A 27035-nucleotide genomic window follows, 5' to 3' on the forward strand; every position below is an offset into this window, starting at 1 on the left:
AAAAGCACCTACTACTGCGTTCCTGGCCTCCAACAAATTCCAGCCAATAATAAAAATGTCAAACTGGGTTATGAATGTACTTCCTGGAAACGGAGAGAGATCGTTTGTGTAATAATCTGTAAACTTGCAAAGGAAGTTTTTACTCAGCATAAGGTAGCACATAGGGTTACTATGCCTGCTTCAATAGGTCAGTGGGTTACTACTTTTGTCAGAGAGACCATATTGTTGCAAGCTCTTTAGGAGTTAAAATCCTAATGTAGAACAGTGAGCAAGTAATTTATCAAACGGCTGAATGAAAACTGCAAGGTATAGGCTGGCTGCTGGGCCGTTATGATTTCCCCCAGCTGTTGCAAAATAGGTTCATTTGGGTGGAAATCAATTCCTATTAGAATCCCCCAACCATGGTGTTAGGTTTTAAATTCTGTGTTTCTGCCTCTCCTGACCAAGCACTCTTAAACGATCCTGGCTACCTGTATGGATGACCTGTGGCTCCTATACCTTCTTGTCCCCTGTCCTATGTAACATTTCACTGATTGATTGTCTCTGTGTAATTTGTGTGATGTACTGATGTTCTGACACCTTACTCTGGTTGGTAGGAGTGGCGCTATAAAACTAATTACAATAAATGCATCTGGGAGAGAGTGGTTATGGAGGCTTGAGGGGGACTGTTAAAGAATGGTTATGAAGGAATCCGTAGCAGAGGTGGTCACTGGGGGGGGTCACAAGCATTGTTGCACTGGGCGCCACCAGCGCTAAAGCCGGCTCTTGCTACTGTGTTTTACATCTTCCTGCCTTTAATAAAGCACGGTGGCAGCCAGCATAAAAATCAAAGGTGCTTGCCTGCACTGAACTGCTGTCAGTCATGCAAAGGCAAATATATAGCCCAGTGTAGCAATCAGTGAAAGCCTTTCACTGATTACTACACTGCGCTATATATTTGCCTTTGTGTAGTAGAGTGAAAGCAGTTCAGAGCATGCAAGGATCTTGGATTCTAACGTCGCCGCCTGCCACCGCACTTTACACCCGCATTCAATAGCAAAGCGCGGTGGCAGCCGAGGTTAAAATCAAAGGGCCTCACATGCACTGAGCCACATTTTTGTAATTAATATGAGGTGCACTTTGAAAATGAAGGTCAGACTGGGGCCAACTAGAACAGTACTCGCACCTTCAGCATTACTGAAAGTACATGTTTTTGAAAAAGATAGGTCTGTACCTCTTCCTTTGCAAATGTTTCTTCTGCTACACGTGTCAACAGGCAGAAGCAGGGCATTGTCACAATTCAAAGAATGAGTCCCTTTGATGGGTTTTGTCTTTTTCTTCTCTGCGTTTTCAATCCCAGACTGCAAAGTTGCAAAATTCATGCCACAGAAAGGGAGAATGTCAGAAGGGAAAATACATTTATACTTCCCAATCTCCCACATTTGCAGTAAGGCACCAGCTCTCAGGAATGAGTTTATGTAGGTAGGAGACCCATCAAACCTTTTTGTTAGAGGTGGGCTAACCAAAAAATTAACAGGTAGAGCAGAAGGGTTTTTGAGTTGATGATAAGTAAAATACATTCAAATATGCACTGGCGCCCCTTGAAATTTTGAGCAGGTGCAGCACTATGTCAAGGATTGTACACAGAGTCACAGACAGATTGATGCAAACACATTCAAAAAAACTTTTTGGAAGAAGTTGAAACGTGTGTGCCTTAAGGGTATGTAGCGATTGCGCACAGTGGGCAGCTATACTGTTAGTGAATAACTTTGGAGAAAATGGGTATGTGATTAGTGTAGGACAGGACGGTGCAGAGAGAATGCTGCCATCTGAAATCTGTGCAGTGCAGCACAAAGTGTGAGAACATAATTGAGTTAAACGAAAACTAGACTGCAAAGTGAACGATTGTAAAGTAGACTACATTTTGATGAGATAAAAAGCTGCCAAGAGAGTGGAGTTGGATTACTGGAAGTAGAAGGCTGGGCAGAGAGTGCAAGGCTTAGCAGACAGTGTGTTGCTGAACAGAGTGAAGAACTATGCATTTTCTGAAAATGGACTATGCAGAGTTGAAGCATGTGTTATAATTGAGTGAAGTGCATTATATATCAGGGGTCGGAAAAATGTGCGAGTTGCTTGGGGTTTAGTAGCTCACAACGATTTTCACTGACCAGAAGTAGCTCTCACTACACAAAAGGTTGGAGACCCCTGCATTACAGGAACTGAAACTCTAACAGGGACCAAGGCCTGGATGTAGTGAGCACTGTTCGCTAAGAACTGAGAGTTCTATGCTATTTAAAACAATTTCCATGTGTGTAATACAAATATAATAAACTCCAGTGAATATAAAAAAAAAAGTCTCTTGTTTTTATATATCGTACTCAAGTTATTATTGCTGAGCGAATGACATTAACACTCCATACATTGTGTTATGTTCACTGAATAACAATGAGAATGCATGTGAATTAGAGCGAAATTTTACAATCAAAAACAAAATCTGTACAAATGTTGCAATCTTTGCAAAAACAACTTTTGTCTTCCCATTAATATGTAGCCCGATGCATTTTGGGACTCTGTGGTCCCTTCCTCAGGGGAATATCTGCAATCAAACAAATGTATCAATTAAGAAATTTTGTACATATATACATGGAAAAGATCCATTGGCCCAACAATTAGTTTATATGTTCACATACATATTTGTGATGAAATGAAAGGACAACTGAATGAATAATAAGGGCTCAAACCAGCATCCAAAGTGTTCATAGCGGATGTCAATAAAGTTGCGTGTTAACCCAGTGTGAAGGATCTAAAAAGATCCCTTTCCTTGGTGGCCAATACAACGTGGAAGCTGGGTAAATTGTTAAGAAAGAGTGCATGCCTAGATAATGGAAAGTCACACTAGGAACGCGTACCTGTGCCATGGGAAGAGAATTATACAAGAAGACGACCTCCTGCAAAAGAGTAGTGCCAAATGAATCAGGAATCGCTACTATGAACCAATGCTAGATAAGGGTGAGATACTTGTGAAAGCTCACCTGATACTGTAACAGGATAACCCCAAGTCAATTCGATAAGCGATGTATTGAAGGGGAGCTACTATCTGCAAAAATGCGGAAAGTAAGCAGTTGTAAACGTGGAAAACTGTGTTCATGGTAAAATACGGCGAGATGCAGCGAGGCACTCACCTGACGTTCCCGTAGAGTGTCGCGTGTGGTATACTGGGTTCAACAAACTGCAAAACTGAAGGAGATTGATCAGAGAATGCCCAAAGATACTAAAAATAGAACACTGAGGGAAAGCTGAAAACAAGAAACTAGTACCGAGGATCTTAACGGTTATCGAGAAAAGCGGTTCGAATGTAGGCAGCAGGATAAACTGCTGCGCTTGTGGTGACGGTATATGAACGTCAGCGCAACGTGCCTTGTAATAGGCATAGAAAGCGGACAGGTGAACAAGATGAAAAACCTGGTTACTGGTTGTCAAGAAACTGAAATAGCTAGAATTACTACTCAGTGTAACCTGGAAAATATATATGAGCATCAGAAATGGACACTAGTGTGTGTTTCCTGGGACCATGTATACGACAAGTGTGGAAGGCTTATGAACCCGGGAATTCCCTGATGTGCTTAGAGGAGTTCCATCCCATTTAGACAACTAGTATGGGTATAGTATTCATGATGTATGGGTGAACGAAACACGGAGTCAAGGATCTGACGAGGAAAACCCAATGTGAAAAATTAAAAAGAAGAAAAGGAAAATGAAGAATAACGTAAAAAAACCAAGTGTGAGCTCTTGTTACATGTGAACATGTTATTCATGAATACATTAACAGTAAACAAATACCTGTGTGCTTCATAGGAAGCAGCTCATGTCAACCCTGTCACTGAACTCTTTCGGAGCTAAAGTGTCTAAGAAGTTTATCCCAAAAACTTAATGTTGCAGTTTTCTTTTGCTGTTATCAATGCCCTCAATCAATTTGACTACCTCAACAATCTGACACCTTAGCTGTGATATTGTATGTTTTGGCTTCCTGCCAGTGAACTACCACACTGGAGGTTTTATTGAGGGTGCGTATAGTACCCTTGTGTTCCATCAATCTAAGTTTAAGTTTCCGTTCAGTTTTGCCTATGTAGGCTTTACCACATGGGCATCTTAAACAATAAATGACGTTATTCGTGTTGCAATCTGAAGAGTGTCTCAGTTTTATGTTTTTACCCGAATTATGATGTGTTAATATATCTCCTACTACTATATTATTGCAACGGATGCAATTGAAACATTTAGACGTGCCCTTGTATTGTGTAGTTTCAGGACGTCTTTCAGATGTTGCTATCAATTCTTGTAGATTCTTGCCTCTAGTGTAGGCAAATGTCGGCTTGGTGTTGAATAGTCCCTTAAAATCTGCTTCATTCTCAAGGACTTCCCATCTGTTGTTGATTATCCGCTTTATTTGATTGGAGTATGTCGAGTATTTGGACACAAAGGTCGGTGTACTCCTTTTAACGTTAGTAGACTTGGTGAATAAAGACGTTCGTTCTTTGCCTTCAATTCTGGTCATGCTTGCCTGTAAAATATCCTCCGGGTAACCCCTTTGTGCAAATCTCTGCTTGTACTCACAACTCTTAGCTTTTGCTGTGTCAGGATCTGAGCATATTCTTTTAATTTGTGTGAATTGTGAAAAAGGCAAGTTGAAGATGAGACTTTTTGGGTGAAAACTTGTGTAATGAAACGTGCTGTTTCTGTCTGTTGGCTTCGTGTAAACCTCGGTCTGTAGACCAGTTCCAGTAGAATCTTTTGACACTAGAACGTCCATGATGTGTGTAAATTGAATTCTAGGATTCCTAGTGTTCAATTGTTGTATCAAATATTCTAGATTCCTTTGTGATTTAGTCCAGATTAGGAATATGTCGGTAATATATCTGCAATATTGTGCAATGCCTGATGTCCATTCTGTGTCATTAAGGATGAAGTCATCTTTTGCCATTAAAATGTTTGCGTATGCCGGTGCTCCGGAAAAACCCATAGAAGTTCCAGTTAATTGGGCATAAAAATCTCCTTGCCACTTGAAATAGCTGTTATTAAGGCAAAAATGTAAGAGCTTCAACAAGAATATCTTATCAGCCTCAATGTCCTGCATTTTCAGTAATGCCCATTCTATGGCTTCCAGACCTTCAGTATGTGCAATCGATGTAAATAAAGCTGTGACGTTTATTGTGCACAGTACCCAGTGATCTTGAATGTAGGGCTGTATATTTTGAAGTTTGTGTAAAAAAACAGTTGTGTCCCTGGTGTAGGTGCACCAGTCTTGGACAAACCTCTGCAGGTAATAGTCCAAGTACCTTGCCAATGAATCAAAAATAGAGCCACATCCCGACACTATCAGCCGGAATGGGGAATTTTCTGGATTTTAGGGATCATGTAGATCTTGGGTCTGCGAGGATTGTTGGTGGTGAGGTATAATTTTAATTATCTATTAATCCCATCTCCTCAACTTCATTAAGTATACTTTGTAGAATGCCTTGTAGTTTGATGGTAGGATCGCTGTCAAGTGCCAAATACGTTGTGTCGTCAAAAACATGTTAGTTGACTTTTTGAACGTAGTATGTTGTGTCCATGACAACAAGTGATCCTCCTTCGTCTGCTGGCTTCAATGTCAATGAAGTATTGTTAGCTATTGATCGAATTGTTCTTCTGTCGTATTCAGTTAGGCTGTTGACTTTTACCTTTTTTGTAGTTTAATTTGGGCAAATAATTTTTCACTATATGCATCTAGCATCTTGTGTGTGACTGGTGCTTGATACCTGCTTTTGGGTTTGAAGGATGCAATAGTATCTTCATCCTGCTCGTTGGTCTCTGTGTTGACGTTAGTGAAGTAATGTTTTTTTTTTTAACAAACTTTATTGAGTACTACATCATGAAGACCATGCGTCTCATCAAGGACGTTGTGATATTGACATTTTGTGTTTTCCAATCGTACACGAGTCAGTGTAAAGTACAGACTAGCCAGCAAATTTCCTATGCCCATGCAACATAATATAGTCAGTACGAGTATAATACAGTTGGTGCATATTGATCGGTCTGCCAAAGTATCTCTGAATACAAGTATATTACACAATTTTAAAATAATTCCAAGGCCTTCCTCCAGCATTGAAGTGCAGTTGTTAGTACTGGGGCCCCGTCTGGAGGAATTTTTGTTTTGGCAAGTAGTAGGCTGTGTAGGGCTCCGCGGTCTAGGTAGTGAGTTTCCTAGCCTATTTCCTGCAGGTTTCTGCGTGCCGTCCCGAATGAGAGCCACTGGGGCTGGCTTGCGTAATAATACGCTCAGAAGTCGGGGACTCCCAGTCTGCCCTTAAGGGGCTCTAATTGTAGTTTCTTGAGGCTAATCCTGCGGCGACCCTTCCCTCAGATAAGCTCAGAGAGAAGTGTGTCCAGGGTACGGAAGGTGGATTGTGGGACTGTCAAGGGTAAATTTACAAAGACGTATAGGAGGCGGGGAAGCATCACCATCTTAGAGATGGCAATTCATCCCATTGTTGATAGAGGTAGGGATATTCAGAAAGCGATACTCGAGCGTGTAGCAGTGATCGCCCTCATGAGGTTACTGTCCAATTGATCAATTGGTGCCCGGTATATGTGGACACCCAAGTATTTAAAAGTAGTGTGTGCAACAGGTATATTATATGTGCCGAATTGAAGCACATCTGGGTGGGGCGCAGTCTGAAAAAAGAAGGCATTAGATTTCCGCTCATTGATGGCGTGGCCCGAAACACGTTCGAATGTGGAGAATATGTTGGGGAGGGGTGCCGCCTCAGCTGTCAGGTTGCGTAAATAAATAAGGATGTCGTCAGCATAAATGGAAATTAAGTGTGAGGTACCGGCTATTAGTATTCCCAGCTGCTCGGCCGATCGTCTCAAAGCTATCGCTAGTGGCTCCAGCTCCAGGACAAATAATAGGGGTGAGAGGGGGCATCCCTGCCTCGTGCCTCTATGTATGGTATATGTGTGGGAGATATGGTTCCCAGTGTGTGCTCTGGCGGTGGGAGTGGTATGGAGCAGCCACACCCACTGGAGGTACTCTGGAGGGAGACCGAAGCATTGTAGGGCTTCAAACAAGTAATCCCACGTTATGGAATCGAAGGCCTGTCGCAGGTCCAATGCCAAGCATCCGTCATTCTTATACACCCCAGGGGTGACCATCATGACGTGGTGTAGGCGTCTGGTGTTTATGGAGGTGCCGCGTGCCGGGAGAAACCCACACTGGTCTTTATGTATGAGCGTATTTAGGACGGGAGCAGTCGATTAGCTAGGGCCTTGCTAAGTATCTTATATTCGGTCGCTAACAAGGACAAGGGTTAGACAAATCGGTGCCATCGCGTCCCGGTTTGGGGAGGGAGACAACTAGGGCTTGCATGGTGGAATGTGGTAGGTGACCGGAGGTCAGGGCCGTTTTATAGAGTTTCTCCAGCTTTGGGACAAGGCTATCTGATTAGGTGTCGTAGAATTCTGGGGGCAGGCCATCTAGGCCTGGTGCTTTGTTGCGGTTGAGGCCTTTTATCGCGGCTCATATTTCATGCTGGGTAATGGGGTCCGAGAGGTCTCGCTGCGTGTCTGCTGTAATACTGGGGAATTTTATGCTATTGAGGAAATCATCCATCAGTGTGTCAGTGGTGTGAGTCGGTGCAGCATATAAGTTACTAAGGTAAGTGCAGAAGGCCTCATTGATTTCGAGTTGTGTGTGTACTTAGCCCTTGGTCGGGGTGTTTATGCAGGTAATGACAGGTGTTTCTGGGTTGTCTCGTAATATCCGGGCTAACAACGTGCCAGATTTGTCGGCCTCAGCGTGTTTCCGTTGCATGTAGGCCTGGTGGTGAATTACTCGGTGAGTCTCTAGGGTCTCGGCGTGTCTGATACGAGCGTCACGTAGGGAGTCCCGTTTGTTTGGGTTTGTCACTGCTGTTTGTTCCAAATCAGTCAATTGGTCCTCTATATTAATAAGGCTTTTGTGTACTTCTTGTCTAGCCCCAACTATGGATCCAATTGCGGAGCCGCGCACCACCGCTTTTAGCGCGTCCTACTCAATGAGGTGGGAGGAGGCTGTGTTCCAATATTCAGAGAGATAATTTGTAATGGTTGTAGAGAGTGTGGTACGGAATGGGTTATCTTCTAGGAGCTGGGGCCAGAGTATCCAAGTAGGAACTGGGGTGGGGACTCTGCCCCATGATAGTGAAATCTCTAAGGGGTTGTGGTCTGAGAAGGTGTTAGCTAAACAAGTGGTGTGGTGTATTTGCGTGGAAATGGCGTGGGAACAGATTAACCTATCAATCCTGGTGTCGAGTAGGTGAACTGGTGAATAAAATGAATATTCTCTATGTGTGGGGTGCAGCTGTCTCCAGGCGTCTCTCAGTCCCCAACCAGACAACCACATGCTGAGGAAATCAACGTGTTTGCGGTCTCCTGCGCTATGTAGAGGGGGGTGAGACCTGTCTAAGTCAGCGTCAAGAACAGCGTTAGTGAAGTAATGTTTAAGGCGTAGTTTTCGCATAAACGTGTAGAAGGCGACCTTGGTTTCCAGTTGGGTAGTGATGGTCGTGGGTACAAATTACATGCCTCTACTTAATACGGTAGTTTGTTGTTTGGACAAAACAACCGACGATATGTTGATTATAAGACTTTGTTCTTGCTGCTGCGTAACGTTTTTCCTCCCTTTTCCTCTCCTGGTTCTTCGATGGACTCCATTGTTTTTTGTGTGCTTAATAATGGGGGATGCCCTTGATCTGGTGCCTGTGATAAACAAGCATTTGCAATGCAATCAGTCTCGCATTGGCGAGAGTTAGAACTATTGGCGTTGTAAAGACAATGTCTTCTACCCATGTGTTATGGAGTGAATGTATGGTGTTTGGGGTGCAATTATGTGGGTTAAACTGGAATTGTTAGTTGTGGAATTGTGTGGGGTGGAATTGTGTGGTGTGTGGTGTATTTGTCAGTTTTATCAATATTATCCGCACTATTATTTTCAATGTGCCTCCTTTAAAAATAATATTTTTGCCACTTAAATGAGATATAATAAGTAGAGATTATTAACAACACGTGTTCGTGTTTACTCCCTGATATCTAAACGCGGTGACTTTGTTAGCCTCGGTCCTTGGTAGTCTCCGATATGCCAGATTGGATAACATGAGTTCTAGATTTCAAATACACGTTACCGGGCTGAAGAAGTGGCTGAAACATTAACATGTCTTCTATTTAGAAGGTTGACACAAAGGGCAATAAGTGAAGTGCACTAAAGCGCTGATTCTATGTCATAACAGGACATGTAGGTGCAGCCCCGGTCGTGCTGTGTGATGCGGATAGAATGAGTCAAGACGTGTTGTGGCACTGAGATCTGCTTTGACAAAACTTTAGTCCAGATGTGTACATGTCGCTTTCAGACAGAGTTCTGGGCAGATAATTTTTGGTAAAATTAGTTATTTTCTAGTGTTTGCTAATGATGTAGCGCCTAAATGTATTGAAAATTGTAGGGGTGCATCATACTCACTGTTAGTTGGCACCCGCATATAATGAACGTATCTTTAGTTGTGCTGTGCGAAATGTATCAAGAAAATGTATCAGCTATGTCGCAATGTAGAAGCATTAGGAGATGCGGAAAACATATAATGTATGTATTTAAGGAGATGTAAAACGATAAGTTTCTGTTTAATGCAATGTACCCAACTAAATGTGTAATTCGATTAATTAATTCATGTATGGCGTTTATTCATGTATGTGAAAGTAGAAGCACGAACTTTAGAATGTAATTTAATAGTGTATTTAACCCAGTAGAGGCCCGAAGTCATATATATCGTGGACGAGAAAGGCCTGGTATTTTCTTATGTTAGCTGTATGCGGTAGGCCGCAAGTGATTTATTTTAGCAGAGGTTTTAGGCTGCAGTAAATTGTAGAAGTAAGGGATGCGAAGTATTTCTTCACTCTGTGATCTCACCGCAGGTGCAAGGACAGTTGGTTCGTTAGTAAAAAGGTCTTTGTTTAACAGTTGAATTATGGAGAAAGCCAGACATGGGAGTGCATTGGAATGTGCCAATCGTAACTCCTAGTGCCGACGCTGTCTGGGACTCAAGGCCAAGCTGATGGACGAGGGAAGATGGACGGAGCTGAATGGAAAATTACTGGAAGAAGACCTGGTCGAGGAGGTGTGCCAGAAGGCGTGTTCTGTGTTTTGGGGTTTCGTATTAGGGACAGCGCCCGAGGGTTGAGCAGAGAGGAGATAGGCGAGGAGCTACAAGGAGCGTTTTAGATCGAGCTCTCCAAGTGAAGACTTCTTAGGAAGTTCACTTCTGACATCTTTTCACAAGTTCTTGGGTCTCAAGGGAATGGTAAGCAGGGATGTCATCCAGCATAGAGTAGGGACAGAAATGCTTTGGTTTAATGATTCCTAACATCGACATTAGCTTGGTAGTTATCAACCTCATGCTTTTAGAGGCCGTGCATTTGTTCATATTCAGTCGTATGCGGATTCTTCGTAGAGTGGCTTTTGTATTAGTACCCATTTACTTGTTGAACCTTGTGCTAAGGTGCTTGTATCTGCAGATGTTTTTCCTGATAATAAAATTCCGAAAGGAATAGAAATTGACCTCCGAGTCTTCAATTATGTCAAATTGCGGAAGGTATTCTTTGATAATTGTGTTTGCTCCCTCCACGCTATTGGGCAAGTAAAAAGGTTCATTCGACCAGAGTGGGTTCTTGAGATAAATGATGCAAGAAAATTGGGCCCCAGCAGTTGGTAGCAGAGTAGGATGGTTACTTCCGATAGCGAGGGACGATTAGATAAGATAAGTGATCCTCGAGACCCATAGACGATAAGTAACGGCGAATCATCAGATGGTGAGCGGCGGACGACGGCGGATGATGAACATAGACGGCGAGTAGCAGTGCGGCAGGAAGCAGCAGTTCGTGGAGTGAGTATCAACAGGATGAGATGTTGTAGATTGCGGTGTTGATTTGTTGTGTGATGTCTTGCGGAGTTAGAGTGAATGTTGAATAATTGCGAGATCAGGCTGTGAGCGCGCGCAGCCCGGGAAGTGTGGTGTAGAAGACACCCGTGGTAGATTTTGTTGACCACCCAAAGGAGATCGTGAGGTACCATCGATCACCTGGACCGAGATAGGGGGAGTGAATGTGTGAGTGTATGGCAACTTGACGCTGGTCGTGAGTTGCTGCATGTGGACTTGAGTATTTGTAACCTATCAGAGGCGACAGATAGTTGCCAGCCGAGGTCAACAATTTCGAGAGACTGTGGACGAACAGTCAGAGGCTGTGGACGGACAGCCAGGCAAGTAACTTGTATTTAGGGTATGAATGGGACGAGTGCGGGTGTGAAAGGTAAACGGTAAGGAGAGGGAACTGCTGCGAACGAAGACAGGTGACGTCAGAGAGTGTCGCGCTGTGATAGGTTGGTTGGTGTTAGTCGCGCTGTTATTGGAGGATTTGATATCAAGAGGTAAACAGTGTGTGAGATCGAATTTGTCAATCATGAAGTGTTTTAAGGTTTTTCGAGAAATGTGTAGAGGAGATAAGCATGTGGTTACTCGAGAGGGAGAAGAGGCCCCTCCCGAGGACACTCCAGCACATTATATGGCAAAGAATGTGGGTTTGCACACGATTATTTGGCTTGAGAATTGGCATAAAATGACCCAAAGTGAGGGGGAATTAGCATTCCCGAGATATGGCTCGTTCAGGCTAGCAGTGTTGTACCAGTTGAAATCTGTAATGGCGGGGTTACGACCTTTGCCAAGGCCCACACAGTTTGAAGCACTACATGCGTGGATCAGAGCAGCGCATGATAGGGATAGAGGGAGGAATCAGGAAAGAGTGAAGAAATCGATCAGGGCTTATCAGGATGCTAGATGGGACGCAGCGGAGGAAAGATGGAGGGTGCAGGCGATAGAGGAGGAGAGACTTTACCCCTTGTTGATTACATCAGAGGGGGTAAGGAATGTAAAGTCAGAAGAAGAGGATGAGAGTGACATAGACGATGACTTATTGGAAAGGTTATTGTCAGAGAGACAACCTCCATATAACCCAGAAGTCCCAGAGGGGACATTGGTTCAAATAGAAGATACGACAAGAGTAATAAGCAATTCAGAAATTAGAGTATAAGGGAGACTCTCAATAGGAACAGAGAGTACGAGGAGCCCGTCTGAGGCAAGCGTAAAGGTAGAGAGAGAGGGGAGGTTACCGGACGCCTTTAAGGTACCGGTTACCATTGGACCCATAGTTTCGATTTACCACCCAGATACAGAAGAGGGCGAACACCCGGAGCGGACAACCAAGGAGGTCAGGGGAGAGGTCGCAGAAAGTGGCCTGGCGGGTGCAATGACCCGGAATCCGAATCCTCCATTCTTGAGTATCATCCGTGGTCTGATTTTGGAAACGCTAGACTTCCCAACCTTTGCAGTTATACCCGCACCCCAAGAACTGACAACCCTTAAGCTTGAAATACTGCAGGCGGTCCTAGAACTGTTGGGACCGGCAGTTATTCTGGACTGATTGTGAAGTTGTTGCGCCTTAAAGTTGAAAAGAAGATAACCTAGGCCCGAGAGGAAGAAGAATAAATGTAGGTATTTTCCGTTGAAGGACAAAGAAGAGTTAGGGAAGCCTGGTTGATCAGAAGAAACGAGAAATTAATCTTTGCTAAAAAGTTCCCTGGGTCGAGAGAGCAGTTGGATTGAACTCCTTGGATGAGGAAGAGACTTGTGTCTGCAGAGACTATATTGAACATTGAGAACATTTCAGAGATGGCGGAACCTGGGAATGCGCATCGTAGAGCTAAAATAGTGATAGGCACACTGTTAGGAGTAGTGATAGCGGTCATATTTGCAGTAGTAGTGACTTCATACATGGTGGCCCATAGACAGGAGAGGGAGGTTCAGGGAGCACCCACACCTACCACTCCAAGACAAGGAGGGGTCACTGACAGGGATCAGAGAGTTCAGACGCTCGAGGAGAATAGTAAGTTCCACATAGATTTGTCCAGAGCCGATTTCAAACTCAATGCATATGCGAAACCGTTGTACGAATATGTGGATGCGATGGATGCGAAAGATTGTTATGTGTGTATGCAGTTGCCTGCTTCGGTAGATTAGGGTATTAGGTACCATCATCTCCCACTGACATATGGGATCTCTTGCAGCCTATTGCTTAGTTTGTTTTATGAAAGGAAACAGTTTGAGTATTTCTTCTCAAATTATGACACAGTACTTCCCGAAGTTCCGGCATACAAGCATTTGAATAAATATGACTATTATAAGACAGAGGATAGGCTTCGGAAGTATTTTAGGCCGACTGCGAAGCTAGATACTGCTTATGCTCATAGACATAATTTTTTAACATGCTGGTTGTCCGAAACGGAAAAGAAGTTCATAGACCAGATAGAGGATAGGTATAGAAAATTGACTCAGACACGAGATACAGGAGATAGTCCAGTGGACTGGACGGATGAGGAGAGATGGCATGAATCCAAGGGAAGTTCTGGACCAATTGCATTGGATGAGGTACAGAGGGGAAAGTTGTGTGTTGCCCGTCCTCAAACTCCTAAGGAGAAGGTTTTAGTGGGGCATAGTACGTGTGAACATACTTTTACTATGGAGGACTCGGCTAAAGATTTCTTGCAGAAGTCTATACAGGTGATTCCGACTGTGTATTATGTGTGTGGAAGGAATGCATATGTAATATTGCCTGCGAATTGGTATGGTACGTGTTACTTGGCCATTATATTCCCAAAGATTTATCATACAGAAGATTTGAAATTGTTAGAGATGGGGAGGCACTCCAAAGTGCGGAGAGCTGTGAATGTAGGAATGGTGATTGGGGACATATACGGAGTGACAATACCTAGTTTGGGTGTGGTCCTGAATGATGTGAAGATAAGGAAGTTGGCGACCGTGGTGGATGAATTGTCGATGAATTCGGCGAGGTTATTGCTGTCGGTGAATGGAGAGATGTTGTCGATACGGAATATGGTTTTGCAGAATCGACTTGCGTTAGACGTATTATTGGCAAAAGAGGGCGGAGTCTGTAAATTGTTGAAGGTCCAAGAATGTTGCACGTATATTCCAGACAACAGTAAGGACCTGGCGAAGTATATCGTCAACATCACCAGGATCCATAAGGAAATAGAAGATTTGACGGAAGAGAATGTGTGGGAAAAGATTAGCCAAGGATTTGATCGAGTGGGGACTTGGTTTGCGAACTTAGGAATGGGATTCCTGGGTTCTGAGTTGAAACCAATTATAATTGCTGTGGTATGTGTGATCTGTTTGTGGGGACTCTTAAGGGCCTGGAAGTGGTATAGAGGGAATAAGGCCGAAAGAGCCCTCAGAGCAAATGAGCAGCGAATGGAGAGATTGCAGGATCGTCAGTATCAGAATCTTAAGAGAATGGAAGGGATTCGACATGGTGGGATGGTAGCAACTGCAGTTTAGGTCAGTTATAGTCCAGGAGGAATGAGAATGATGGTGTGATGACAGTTGTCATCAAAGGGGGGAACTGATGTAGCGCCTAAATGTATTGAAAATTGTAGGGGTGCATCATACTCACTGTTAGTTGGCACCCGCATATAATGAACGTATCTTTAGTTGTGCTGTGCGAAATGTATCAAGAAAATGCATCAGCTATGTTGCAATGTAGAAGCATTAGGAGATGCGGAAAACATATAATGTATGTATTTATGTTTAATGCAATGTACCCGACTAAATGTGTAATTCGATTGGATTAATTCATGTATGGCGTTTATTCATGAATGTGAAAGTAGAAGCACGAACTTTAGAATGTAATTTAATAGTGTATTTAACCCAGTAGAGGCCCGAAGTCACATATATCGTGGACGCGAAAGGCCTGGTATTTTCTTATGTTAGCTGTATGCGGTAGGCCGCAAGTGATTTATTTTAGCAGAGGTTTTAGGCTGCAGTAAATTGTAGAAGTAAGGGATGCGAAGTATTTCTTCACTCTGTGATCTCACCGCAGGTGCAAGGACAGTTGGTTCGTTAGTAAAAAGGTCTTTGTTTAACAGTTGAATTATGGAGAAAGCCAGACATGGGAGTGCATTGGAATGTGCCAATCATAACTCCTAGTGCCGACGCTGTCTGGGACTCAAGGCCAAGCTGATGGACGAGGGAAGATGGACGGAGCTGAATGGAAAATTACTGGAAGAAGACCTGGTCGAGGAGGTGTGCCAGAAGGCGTGTTCTGTGTTTTGGGGTTTCGTATTAGGGACAGCGCCCCGAGGGTTGAGCAGAGAGGAGATAGGCGAGGAGCTAGAAGGAGCGTTTTAGATCGAGCTCTCCAAGTGAAGACTTCTTAGGAAGTTCACTTCTGACACCTTTTCACGAGTTCTTGGGTCTCAAGGGAATGGTAAGCAGGGATGTCATCCAGCATAGAGTAGGGACAGAAATGCTTTGGTTTAATGATTCCTAACATCGACATTAGCTTGGTAGTTATCTACCTCATGCTTTTAGAGGCCGTGCTTTTGTTCATATTCAGTCGTATGCGGATTCTTCGTAGAGTGGCTTTTGTATTAGTACCCATTTACTTGTTGAACCTTGTGCTAAGGTGCTTGTATCTGCAGATGTTTTTCCTGATAATAAAATTCCGAAAGGAATAGAAATTGACCTCCGAGTCTTCAATTATGTCAAATTGCGTAAGGTATTCTTTGATAATTGTGTTTGCTCCCTCCACGCTATTGGGCAAGTAAAAAGGTTCATTCGACCAGAGTGGGTTCTTGAGATAAATGATTCAAGAAAATTGGGCCCCAGCACTAATAACGCACTTTATGGTGATAGAGTTCATGTTAATAAGGCAATCCAGAGATCAGTTCAGTATATCAGCTGCACGGGCAGTGAAGGGCACAGGATTTTCTAAAACATTTGATAAATTAGACATGCGGTTTCAAGGGGTATAAAACTGTGCTGAAGAGAAAGAAGCTGAGATGTGAGATAAGCAGGTAGAGGATTTCACAAAGCTGTGGTGAGATAAAGGGCATGAGTGTCTTAGAGACTGCAGATTAAAGTGGTGTGATACTGAGAACAAGCAGTGGCAAAGCCATTAGACTTGGCTTGTTTCAATGCAAATTCCGTTAGTGAGACATGTTTGGATGCAACAACAAAAATCTCACTGAAAGGAACCAAAATACTGGTTCGGTGGTTCATTATGTGAAGCAGAGGATTTCACTTTCATTGTCTTAGTCCACGTCCTTAATTATTTGTGCTATGTGTTTTGGAAAGGATACCTATTTATGCTGCATAGGCCAAGCCCCTTTTAACACACTGTCTTTTTTCATCCCAAAGCCCTGCCTTCAAACTTCCCACATAAGGATAATACGCACAATATAAGTGTTACAATAAAATAACATGTCCATGCTAAGTGCTGAAAGGAAGTTTGAAATTATCTTATTTTCAGATTAACAAACATAAGAGGTACGGACCAATTAAAGCAAATCAACACACCGGGCGATAAAAATTATATGATAGCGAAATGTTAATCAGCAATGAACGCTAACTATCTGATTTTGCCTGTTGTCTACATAGCTGCCAAGGTTTCAGATTGCTTAAGTGTGACATGTTGATAGTTTCAATGTACGTATGAGTGACATTCGATGACTGAGTGACCCTTTCTAGTGACCAAAATCATGCAATGATATCTACGGAAATGGACAAATATCAGAACTAACACACATTTGACCAACGGGAAACTCAAACTCTGCAGCAGGTGCGTTTAATCCATTATTTCTAAATAATCACCACCCTCCACCCCACCCTAACCTCAGTTAGGGTGGGGTGCTGCTAAACCACAAGTAGTAAAGGAATCTCTGTCACAAAAGTAGCAACCCACTGAGCTATGCACATAAAATACAGTGTAAATGATGGCAGGCTATATTTGCAGCAGGCATATTCACCCTCTGTGATGCTATATGGTGAGAGTGTCAAAACTGCCAGTAGACAGAGCTCCAACCTCTTTCCGGTGGGAACATTAATCTACTGGCATTTTCCCTCGAGGTGCACGAAGAAAAAGAGTACCCATTTGCCAATCACTATGCCCTGCTGGAGGCCACCCCAACCCCATTCTTGTAACATTTAAAATGTGAGCTGTGGGTCGGTTAATAAATTTACTTGTTTCTTACCGGAGTCTCCGAGATCAGAATTATCCAATCACTTTGAGAGAGTGGAGCTGCTGGTGTGTCACTGCGGAGATATTTACCCTTTCTCTTCTTAAGAGTCAGAGAGCGAGCCATATTGCACTGACTAGGCCTGTGGCACCTGCTCTCACTGCAAGACACGCTGGTGTGGCAAGTACGGGGCATAGTCGAGGTCAGGAGGAAGCGAGCAGGTGATCGATTCTCGAACACCGGCTTCCTCCTTTTACTCTGGGCCAGGCAGGAAGCGAGGATGGAAAATAGCAATGAACTCCTGGGGGCCTGGCCGGCGAGCAGGAAACTGAACATCCTGCCACCGCATGCGCCAGACGGGGAGCTGCAAACGACAGAACACCGGACACAGCTCCTCCCCAACACACCAAACACAGTGTGTGTCGGCTCCATGGGGGACAAGACAAGACCTGGAGGGGGAGTGCAAGCCAACCTGCCTCAGAGAGAGGTGCCGCCAGCGCCTGGCTAGATCTATTATAACTTTGCTCAGTCTACTCTACATCAATTCCAAATACATGTCCGGTAATGCGCATAATTTCCCTCATCCTCCTCTATCGGTGTTCGTGCCACTACTCACCCTCCGTTTCGCCATAATCTGGCGGCTCCCTGGCCCGTTGTGCACGGCCACCCCACCTCTTGGCAGAGTCAGCAGCCGGCATCCGCTCTCATTGCCCGGGGTAGTACTGGTAGCGCTGGAAGTGCTGCCTCCACCTAAGGTCGCCAGCAAGAGGGGGATTCTGGCCACGGCGTGAGTGGTGCACGCATGGACTGTATTGTAGGAAGGATCACTTCTTCTGGTTTTCTCAACAGCCCATGCACACGCGTGCGCAAGTAACGATAGATCCGTCCATATTTTCCTGCTTCCACTTCTAATTAGATTCTACTTTCGCTTGGTAGCGAGACGTATGACTGCAGCGTAATTATAACAAGAGAGCAGGATAAACAAGTATAACAACAAGCATTTGCAATGCAATAGGACTCCCATTTACGCAAGACCTATTGCATTGAAAATGGGAGTGCGGGCGGCCGCGAGAAGGCACGAGCACGACCAGGGGGTTAGGGAGGGACAGGAAGAAAGTAGTCTGTGTAGTAAAGGGGCCAGTCGCCATGGAAAGATGCAAATGACTGACATGGCTGTCATGGGAAGGGATTAACAAGCTTAAAACAAATCGGAAGGTAGCAATCTAACTTAAGCCAATGAAGAAGATTGGCTGGAGAGTGGGCGTAGCTTCCGCGAAGCTTCTACAGTATAGTGTATACTGCATGCCTCGCAAAGCGATGGCAGCGCATTAGCGCTGCAACGCTAGGCGAGACCTAAAAAGACGTAGTAGATGGTGGTATTTGAGAATTCCCTGTTGCAATTGATGTTGTAGATGGCCCTGGGATTTCCAAATTTGTCTTGGCCACTGGTGCCATGTTGATTCCAGTGTCTTGGTCTGTTACCACACATTCTTCCGAAGATGAAGTGTTTTTTTCTAATTGAACCGCCTTCATGCATAGATTTCTGCCCATGTGTACACCTCATTTAATTTGTAATCAATGGTGTCCCTTCGGTACTTCCGAATCTTGCCTTCTTGTAATTCCTTACTGTATCTTACAAGTTTTTGTTCAAGGTCTTCCAAAGTGGTTGTCCAAGTTTCTATTTCCATTCTTTTTTCCAATTCATTCTTTAAATTGAATATTTCTTGATCCGATTTGTGTATTGTCTTGGAAAGTTCTTGTGAGGCACCCACAGATTAAATTGCATAACATATGAGCGTTTTTGGTTAAAAATATATAAATAGAAAAAAGGTGTGCACCTCTACCCCTCACATTAATAACATTACAGGAACTCACGGGCCTACCAGACATGAACACAGGGAAGGCCTGCGCACTAGGAGTATTCCTGCACGGAAACAACATAAGGTACAGATACACATTGCGTCACTGGCAGTACTGTTAGCTAGGAGAGGAATAGCCATGCACTGGCGCGCCCCGACAGGGCCCCCAACAGCAGCATAGGAGGGAGCTGTGAATAAATGGGGAGCAGCAGAAGAAGAGGCGATTAGAAATGAAGAAGTGAGAGGAATACGCAAACACCACATATCCATGGAATGGACACTACTCCTACGCCACTTTAAACAGCAGACAACACACTACAAATCCATCACATCATCTCAGACCCCTTCGGCTTCAAAGACCCGGACTCCAACCAAAGACACAAGCCCCAGAACCCAAGCAGTTTCATGCCCCTAACATCCCACAACAGCTCATATGAACACCAAGTATAGGGGTAAGCCGGCAGAAACCGCCACAGCCCCCCCCAGACATATGTAACTGCATATCGCTAGTGGCATGACGACCCAAGAATGCAACGCTCCTGCCTGAATGCAACCCTGAACCCCCTACAGTCCACCCCAGTTAGGCCCCTAGTTAACGGTTAAGAAATCGCACCGATAGTTACCAGGCGGGAACATAAAGGAAGGAGGTATATCTCCATATGCAATAGAGCATACAATAACACGATTAGAAGCACATATAATTTCATACCACACATTGAGCAAGCACTATGCCAAGTGAACTGTTGCAAATCTAAACGCTGTGTGGAAAAATGTACTAAATGTACGAAGCAAATTCGATGTATGATCAGTTTAAAAATACAAAATGGCAATAAAAATATTTCACACAAAAAATAGAAATCCATACTACATTTGATAGTGAATCTTGCTGCCTCCAGGCCATCTTGCACCACATGCAATAACTTATTCCTTGCTTCCTCTGATAGAAAAAAGGCAGCCTCTGCGCTATGGAATCCCATAAGGCATGCAAAAACCTACCTATAACACATGTACTGTTAAGAGATCTCAAAGTCGAGTGTACAGAAGAAAATATGTTCCTCCCACAACTCTCTAACCATCTGGATTTCTTGCCTGATGTAACTAAAGGAAGGGCATAAGGTCCGAAAAAGCTGTAGCAGCTTGAACCACCAGACCATTTGTAGTGGGATGTTATAGGAGACAATGAGGGTCCCCTGGGCCAGGACAATGCCTATGGGCTACAGATTGGTCAACTGGGGCTCTGGTCACAGGCTTTGCCCAAGCTCCCAAAAGAAGTAGCCGGATCTGGTGGCTCAGTGGAGTAATGCAGCCACTGCAGGGGCCTGTGTTCGACTTCATGGTCACAGGTTTAAATCACAGGGGGGTCACTTATGTTATATGAAGAATTGGGGAAACATTACAATCTGATAGCCTGCATATTTTTTTTAATTGCTGTAAACTGTCCAGATTTATAGCCGATATAGAGAAGTTCATGGCTGGAATTATTGGGAGACCGCTGACGATCACACCAGCCATAATGTTATTAGGGATGGGGCCTGAAACTGACAAAGGTACTTCACTATATAATCACCGTTATTTGATTTTTATAGCTATGACAGCTGCACGGTTATGTGTCACCTCTAATTGGCTCCAAATGGACCCCCCTGTATTTGAATCATGGCGGGCTAAAATGTATAATCTTTTCAATTTAGAATTAAGCTTATTTTCTGTTAAAGGGGCTAAAAAACGTAAGATTGGTTTGAGTATATGGGGTTCATTTTTTGACCATACTTGAATTTGTGAAATTTATATATGTACTGTTGTACTGTATTCTTTTATTGTTCTTTTTTTTTTCTTTGTTTCTGTTTCTATGCTGCTGTGGAGCAATAAAAAAAAACCAAAGAAAATCTCTTCCTCCCAATTGTACTGTGCCTCTACTGATAAGCAACAAACGCAACAGGGCACCTACATAAAGAGCATGAGATTGACAACAATAAGACAAACAATCCTTTCCCCTCAAGCTTCATTTGTAGTGTAAGAACTAGTAACCAACCCACCTGTCCAGATATACGGCGAATGGAAACCTTCACAGCATCTTTTGAATCGTCATCCTGTGAGAAAATAAGAAAGGTGATGTGAAGCCTCAAACTCACCAGTAGAGAAAGACTTCAGAGACCTCCCTGTGGTTAGCTGAGCCCCTGTGATCAGGTGGCATGCAGTGAGTGGCTCATTGACTGCGGTGTCCAGCCCAGTCGGATGTCCTAATCAGTGCCCCTACAACGGCCCTGTGAATATGTAAGTACTTTCTTTATATGGCCCCATTTCATTGACTGTACACGCCACTTTAATTTCCTTTTAATGACTTTCTTGTAATGAAATATCACTGCCTGTCACTGGACCCTCACAATGTCACTGAATATCACACACAATAAATACAACTGCGTCTCCCTAGATCCTCTTATTAAATATGAAATCCCTTCTCCGGAACCTCCTATGAAATACCCACTTACCGTGATGGCAGCAGTGAGTCAGTACACCCACTAATCTTGATAGCAGCTGTGAGTCAATGTACACAGTACACAATAACCAGAATGTTAATGTTAATGCCATTTATAACGTGCTTGAATCACCCCGAGGGGTATCTCGGCGCAACCAGGCAGCCAAGCAGCATAGCGCAATCAGCTCAGAACAAAACCATTCTCAGTAGTTTCCTAAAGCAAAAATTATCCGAACAGGTCCTAATATAGTGTGGTAGCTTATTCCAATATAAAGGGGCCAGATAGGAAAAGGACCTGCCACCCAAACAAGCCTTCTTGATACGTAAGATGCTTAACAGTGTTTTGTCACTTGATCTCAACAGTCTGGGCAGATGGTACTGTCTAAGTTTGGAGGCTAAGTAAACAGAGTCATGGCCTGTTAAGGCTTTGTGTGTAAGACAGATCAGTTTCAAAATAATTCTATTCCGAACTGGGAGCCAATGTTGGGTTTGAAAGAGGGACCTCCCTATGGTTGGTGTGAGCATCTGTGATCAGGTGGCATGCAGTGAGTGCCTCATTGACTGTGGTGTTCAGCCCAGTAGGCTGCCCTGATCAGTGCCCCTTTAGTGGTTCCTTGAACATGTACGTATACACACAGATCATACTTTCTAAATTATACAAGTCTCTAAATGTTACTTCATTTCCAGACATCACTACTTTCTTAATATGGTCCTATTTTACTGGCTGCACATACCACTTTCATTGCTTTTCAATGACTTTCCTGTCATGAAATACCACTGACTATCACTGGAGCCTCACAATGTCACTGAATCTCACACACCATAAATACCACTGCCTCTTCCTAGATCGATCCGGAACCTCCTATGAAATACCCACTAACCGTGATGACAGCAGTGAGTCAATTAACCCAATGCGCTTTACAAATATAAATAAATAACATAACATAACCAGGATGACACCAGTTAGTCCATATACCCACTATTTATGAAGGCAGCAGTAAGTCAATATACCCTCTAATCAAGATGGCAGCAGTAAGTCAATATACCCAAAAACCATGATGGTAGCATTCAGTCAATACACTTAATAACCGTGATGGCAGTAGTGAGTGAATATACCCAATAACCATATTGGCACTAGAAACAGCATATAATGGTTGTCCATTATCATGTTGCCCAAAGAGATGCAGCCTACCAGGATAGGATATGCCATGGTTCCCTTGCGACAAAGACTACAGAGGTAGGACATCATCGTCAGCCCTAGAATACGCATATTGACAGAATGGCCATTTCACAGGGCCACCAGATGTGCACCATCAAGAGGTTCTTTCCTGTTTCCCTATGATACAGCTTTCTGTATCCACTCCTCAGTGTGTCAGCTTTGGTATGCTGTTTGCTAACAAGTCTCCTTATGCCACCCAAAACTACCTCCAACAGCTGATAGGGGGTCTTGTAAATACATCAGGAGAAAAGTCTTTCCTGTGGGTCTAAAGGTTTCATTATGGACTGCTTCACCAGACCTTAATTTGCATTGAAATCTATTCCTCCCAATTGTTGTACTGTGCCTCTCCTAAAAAGCAACTGAGCACCCACATCAAGGGTGTGAGATTGACAACAATAAGAAAAACCATCCCTTACCCTAAAGCTTCATTCGAAGTGTAAGAATTAAAACTAACTCACCTCTCCAGCCAGCTGTCCAAATATATTGTGAATGGAAACCTTCACAACATCTTCTGAAATGTCACCCTGTGGATGAATAAGAAAGGTGATGTGAAGTCTCAAACTCAGCACTAGAGAAAGACTGCATGGACCTCGCTAAGGTTGGCATGAGCACCTGTGATCAGGTGGCATACAGTGAGTGCCTCATTGACTGTGGATGTCCTAAACAATTCCTCTTCAATGGCCTTGTAAACATTTATGTATACACAGAGATCATACTTTCTGCAGAATACAAGCCACTTACCTTGCCTATCAATTACTTTCCCGTCGTGAAATACCACTGCCTGAGACTGAAACCTCTCAATGTCACTGAATCTCACACACAATAAATACCACTGCCTCTCCCTAGATCATCCTATGAAATACCGAATCCCATCTCCAGAACCTCCTATAAAATACAACTGCCCTTCTCTGGAACCTCCTATGAAATACCCTGGCACCAATAACTCAATATATCCAATAACCATGAAGGCAGCAGTGAGCCAATATTCCCATTAACTGCTGGCAGCAGTAAGTCAGTATACCCAATAACCAGGATGGCAGTAGTTCGACAACACCAGGAGGGCACCAGTAAATCAATATACCCACTAACTGTGATGGCAGCAGTAAGTCAATATAGGCACTAACCGTGATAGCAGCAGTGACTCAATATACCCAATAATCGTGATGGCAGCAGTGAGTCCATATACCCACTCACCACGATGGCACCACTAAGTCAATATACCGAATAAAGGTGACTGCAGCAGTGAGTCAATATAACCAGTATCCCTGATGAAAACAGTGAGTCAATAAACCCAGTAACTGTGATGGCAGCACAAGCTGACTATACCTAATAACCAGGATGGCAGCAGTTTGCCAACATAATCACCTGGATGCCACCATAAAGTCAATATACCCACTAATCGTAATGGCAGCAGCACGTCAATGTACCCAATAACCATGATGGTAACAGTGAGTCAATATACCCTCTGTGATGGCACCAGTAAGTCAACATACCCATTAACTGTGATGGCAGCAGTAAGCCAATATACCCACTAACCGTGATGACAGCAGTGGGTCAATATATCCAATAACTGAAGGCAGCATTGAGTTGCTATACCCAATAACCAGGATGGCAGCAGTGAGTCAGCATACCCAATAACAAGGATGGCACCTGTAAGTGAATATACCCACTAACCGTGTTGGCTGCAGTGAGTCAATATACCCAATGTCCGTGATGGCAGCAGTAAGTCAATGTACCCACTAACCGTGATGGCAGAAGTGAGTCAATATACCCAATAAACGTGAAGGCAGATGTGAGTTAATACACTCAATAACAAGGATGGCATGAAGAAGTCAATGTACCCATTAACTGTGATGGCCGCAGTAAGTCAATATACCCACTGACCCTGTTTGCAGCAGTGAGGCAATAAACCCAATAAACGTGAAGGCAGCAGTGAGTTAATGTACCCTATATCCAGGATGGCACCAGTAAGTCAATATACCCAATCACTGTGATGGCAGCAGTGAGTCAATATACTCAATAACCGGGATGGCACCAGTAAGTCAATACACCCAATAACCATAATGGCAGAAGTAAGTTAATATACACAATAACCATGATGGCACGAGAAACAGAATCCAATATTCCTGCATTATCTAGATGCTCAAATAGATGCAGCCTACCAGGATAGGCTATGCCATCCTGGTTGCCGTGTGACGTAGACTGCAAAGCTAGGACATCATCGCCAGGCCTTAAATACCCATGTTGACAGGATTGCGATCTCACAGGTCCACCGGACGTGCACTATCAGGAGATTCTTTGCCGTTTCCCTATGAGAAAGCTTTGTGTATCCAAGTCTCTCTGTGGCAAATTTGGTATGCTGGTTGATAACAAATCTCCTTATGCCACCCAAGACTACCAACAATGGCTGATGGGTGAGTCTTGTAAATATATCACGAGAAAAGTATTTTGCATGGGTCAAAGAGCTTCACTATGGACAGTTTCATCAGTCATTAATTTACTTTGAAATCTCTTCATCCCAATTGTATTGTCCGTGTCTCTACTAAAAAGCAACCGTGCATCCACATCAAGAGCATGAGATTGACAACAATAAGAAAAACAATCCCTTTCCCTCAAGCTTCATTCATAGTGTAAGAACTAGTAACTAACGCACCTCTCCAGCAGGCTGTCCAGTTACAGGACGAATGGAAACCTTCACGACATCTTCTGAATCTTCATCCTGTGAGAAAATAGGAAAGGTGACGTGAAGCCTCAAAATTACCACTAGAGATCGACTGAAGGGACCTCCCTGTGGTTGGCGTGAACACCTGTGATCAGGTGGCATACAGTGAGGGCCTCATTGACTGTGGTGTTCAGCCCAGTAGGATGTCCTAATCAGTGCCCCTTCAATGGCCCTGTGAACATGTAAGTATACACACAGATCATACTTTCTACAGAATACAAGGTTCTAAACGTTACTTCATTTTTCAGGCAGTACTACTTTCTTTATATGGTCCTATTTCACTGACCCTACATACCACTTTCATTGCCTTTCAATTACTTTACTGTCATGAAATACCACTGCCCGACACTGAAACCTCTCAATGTCACTGAATCTCACACACAATAAATATCACAGCCTCTCCCTAGATCATCCTGTGAAACTCCATGGCACCAATAACTCAATATATCCAATAACCGTGATGGCAGCAGTGAGCCAATATACCCAATAACCGTGATGGCAGCATTGCATCACTATATCCAATAACCCTAATGTTAGCAGTAAGACAATATACCCAATATGCATGATGGCAGCAGTAAATTAAAATACCCAGTAACCATGATGGCACCATTGAGTCACTTTACCCAATAACCAGGATGGCAACAGTATGTCAATATACCCAAGAATTGTAATGGCGAGAGAGCGTGGCCAGCTGTCGACGGGAATGGCCGCACGGTAGCTGAGCTCCGTCAAGCCACTCCCGATAAATCCGTTTTATACCATCCGCCCTGGCCCGACTGGCACCCTGAGGGATTCCCTATCTGCCGGTGGTACTGCTTAAGCTGCACTGTGACATCGGGGCCCATCGGGAAAGGTTGCTGGCAGACGCTCCGAACACCGGCTTCACTGGAGGCGGCTGGGCCGACAGGAGCTGCAGCCAGGCGGCTACAAGGTGCTACGCGAGGCCGTGGATGCGGCCTAGTCCGCACAAATTCCTGGAGATCTGCCTGCACTGCCAGGTGCCCGAGACCGTGAAGTGGGTACCTGGCCTCTCCTCCGGTGTTCCGTAGCTGCTCACGGATGCCGCGGGAGGGGGAGAATCCACTCGCATTAACTCTCTCCTGCCCTGCCGAAACTGCTGCATCTTAGACAGGCCGTGAGGCCGCGAATCTCGGCGTGACTCATATCGACCTCCCCTTCCAGCAGGCAGAGGCGCTGATGGAGAGAACGGTGTTAATAAACATTGTCTGCCTCTGGTGAGGTCGTGCTATCACTGCTGGGGGCCCGGAGGTTTCCTGGGCCATATTGACCTTGGCGGGCATCGGTGCTGGTGGCCGCCTGGTCACGTTGGCTTTACTTTGGTCAATCAGTACTCTGGGGACATCTTTGCGGTGCAGGTCCTCGCTTGCATATCTGCGTGTGCTCTGGAGTTAATTCCTATTGTGTGCAAGGTGGAATCTGCGTGGCGCAGGCCGGTGAGCTGCTTTACACCTGGGGCACCTGTGGATTCTTTTGGGCCTACCGTACTGAGCATCACTGGCTTGGTGGGGCGAGCAAAGTGTCAGTGTCCCCCCATTGCATCTAGTGGCCAGTGGCTGATTGCCCTGTACCCGTGTGGAGCCGGAGGGCATTTTGCTAGTGCTGAACCTTTG

The 27035-nt window shown here is 44.2% G+C and overlaps 1 protein-coding gene across 3 annotated transcripts in view; it reads right to left on the minus strand.

Annotated features, from left to right (window-relative positions):
- The window catches only part of LOC146813821 (calpain-1 catalytic subunit-like), a 701058-nt gene that overhangs the window by 160188 nt on the left and 513835 nt on the right, over positions 1–27035 (minus strand). For all 3 annotated transcript variants that reach the window (XM_085610275.1, XM_085610277.1, XM_085610276.1), the window contains 3 exons: positions 25336–25401; positions 23141–23206; positions 21024–21077 (listed from right to left, as the gene is read on the minus strand). In XM_085610275.1, coding sequence (XP_085466401.1) covers positions 21024–21077; positions 23141–23206; positions 25336–25401 — 186 coding nt within the window. The remainder of the gene's footprint in view (positions 1–21023; positions 21078–23140; positions 23207–25335; positions 25402–27035) is intronic.

Source organism: Triturus cristatus, chromosome 6 (genome assembly GCF_964204655.1).
Source record: "Triturus cristatus chromosome 6, aTriCri1.1, whole genome shotgun sequence".
Lineage (NCBI taxonomy): Eukaryota > Metazoa > Chordata > Amphibia > Caudata > Salamandridae > Triturus > Triturus cristatus.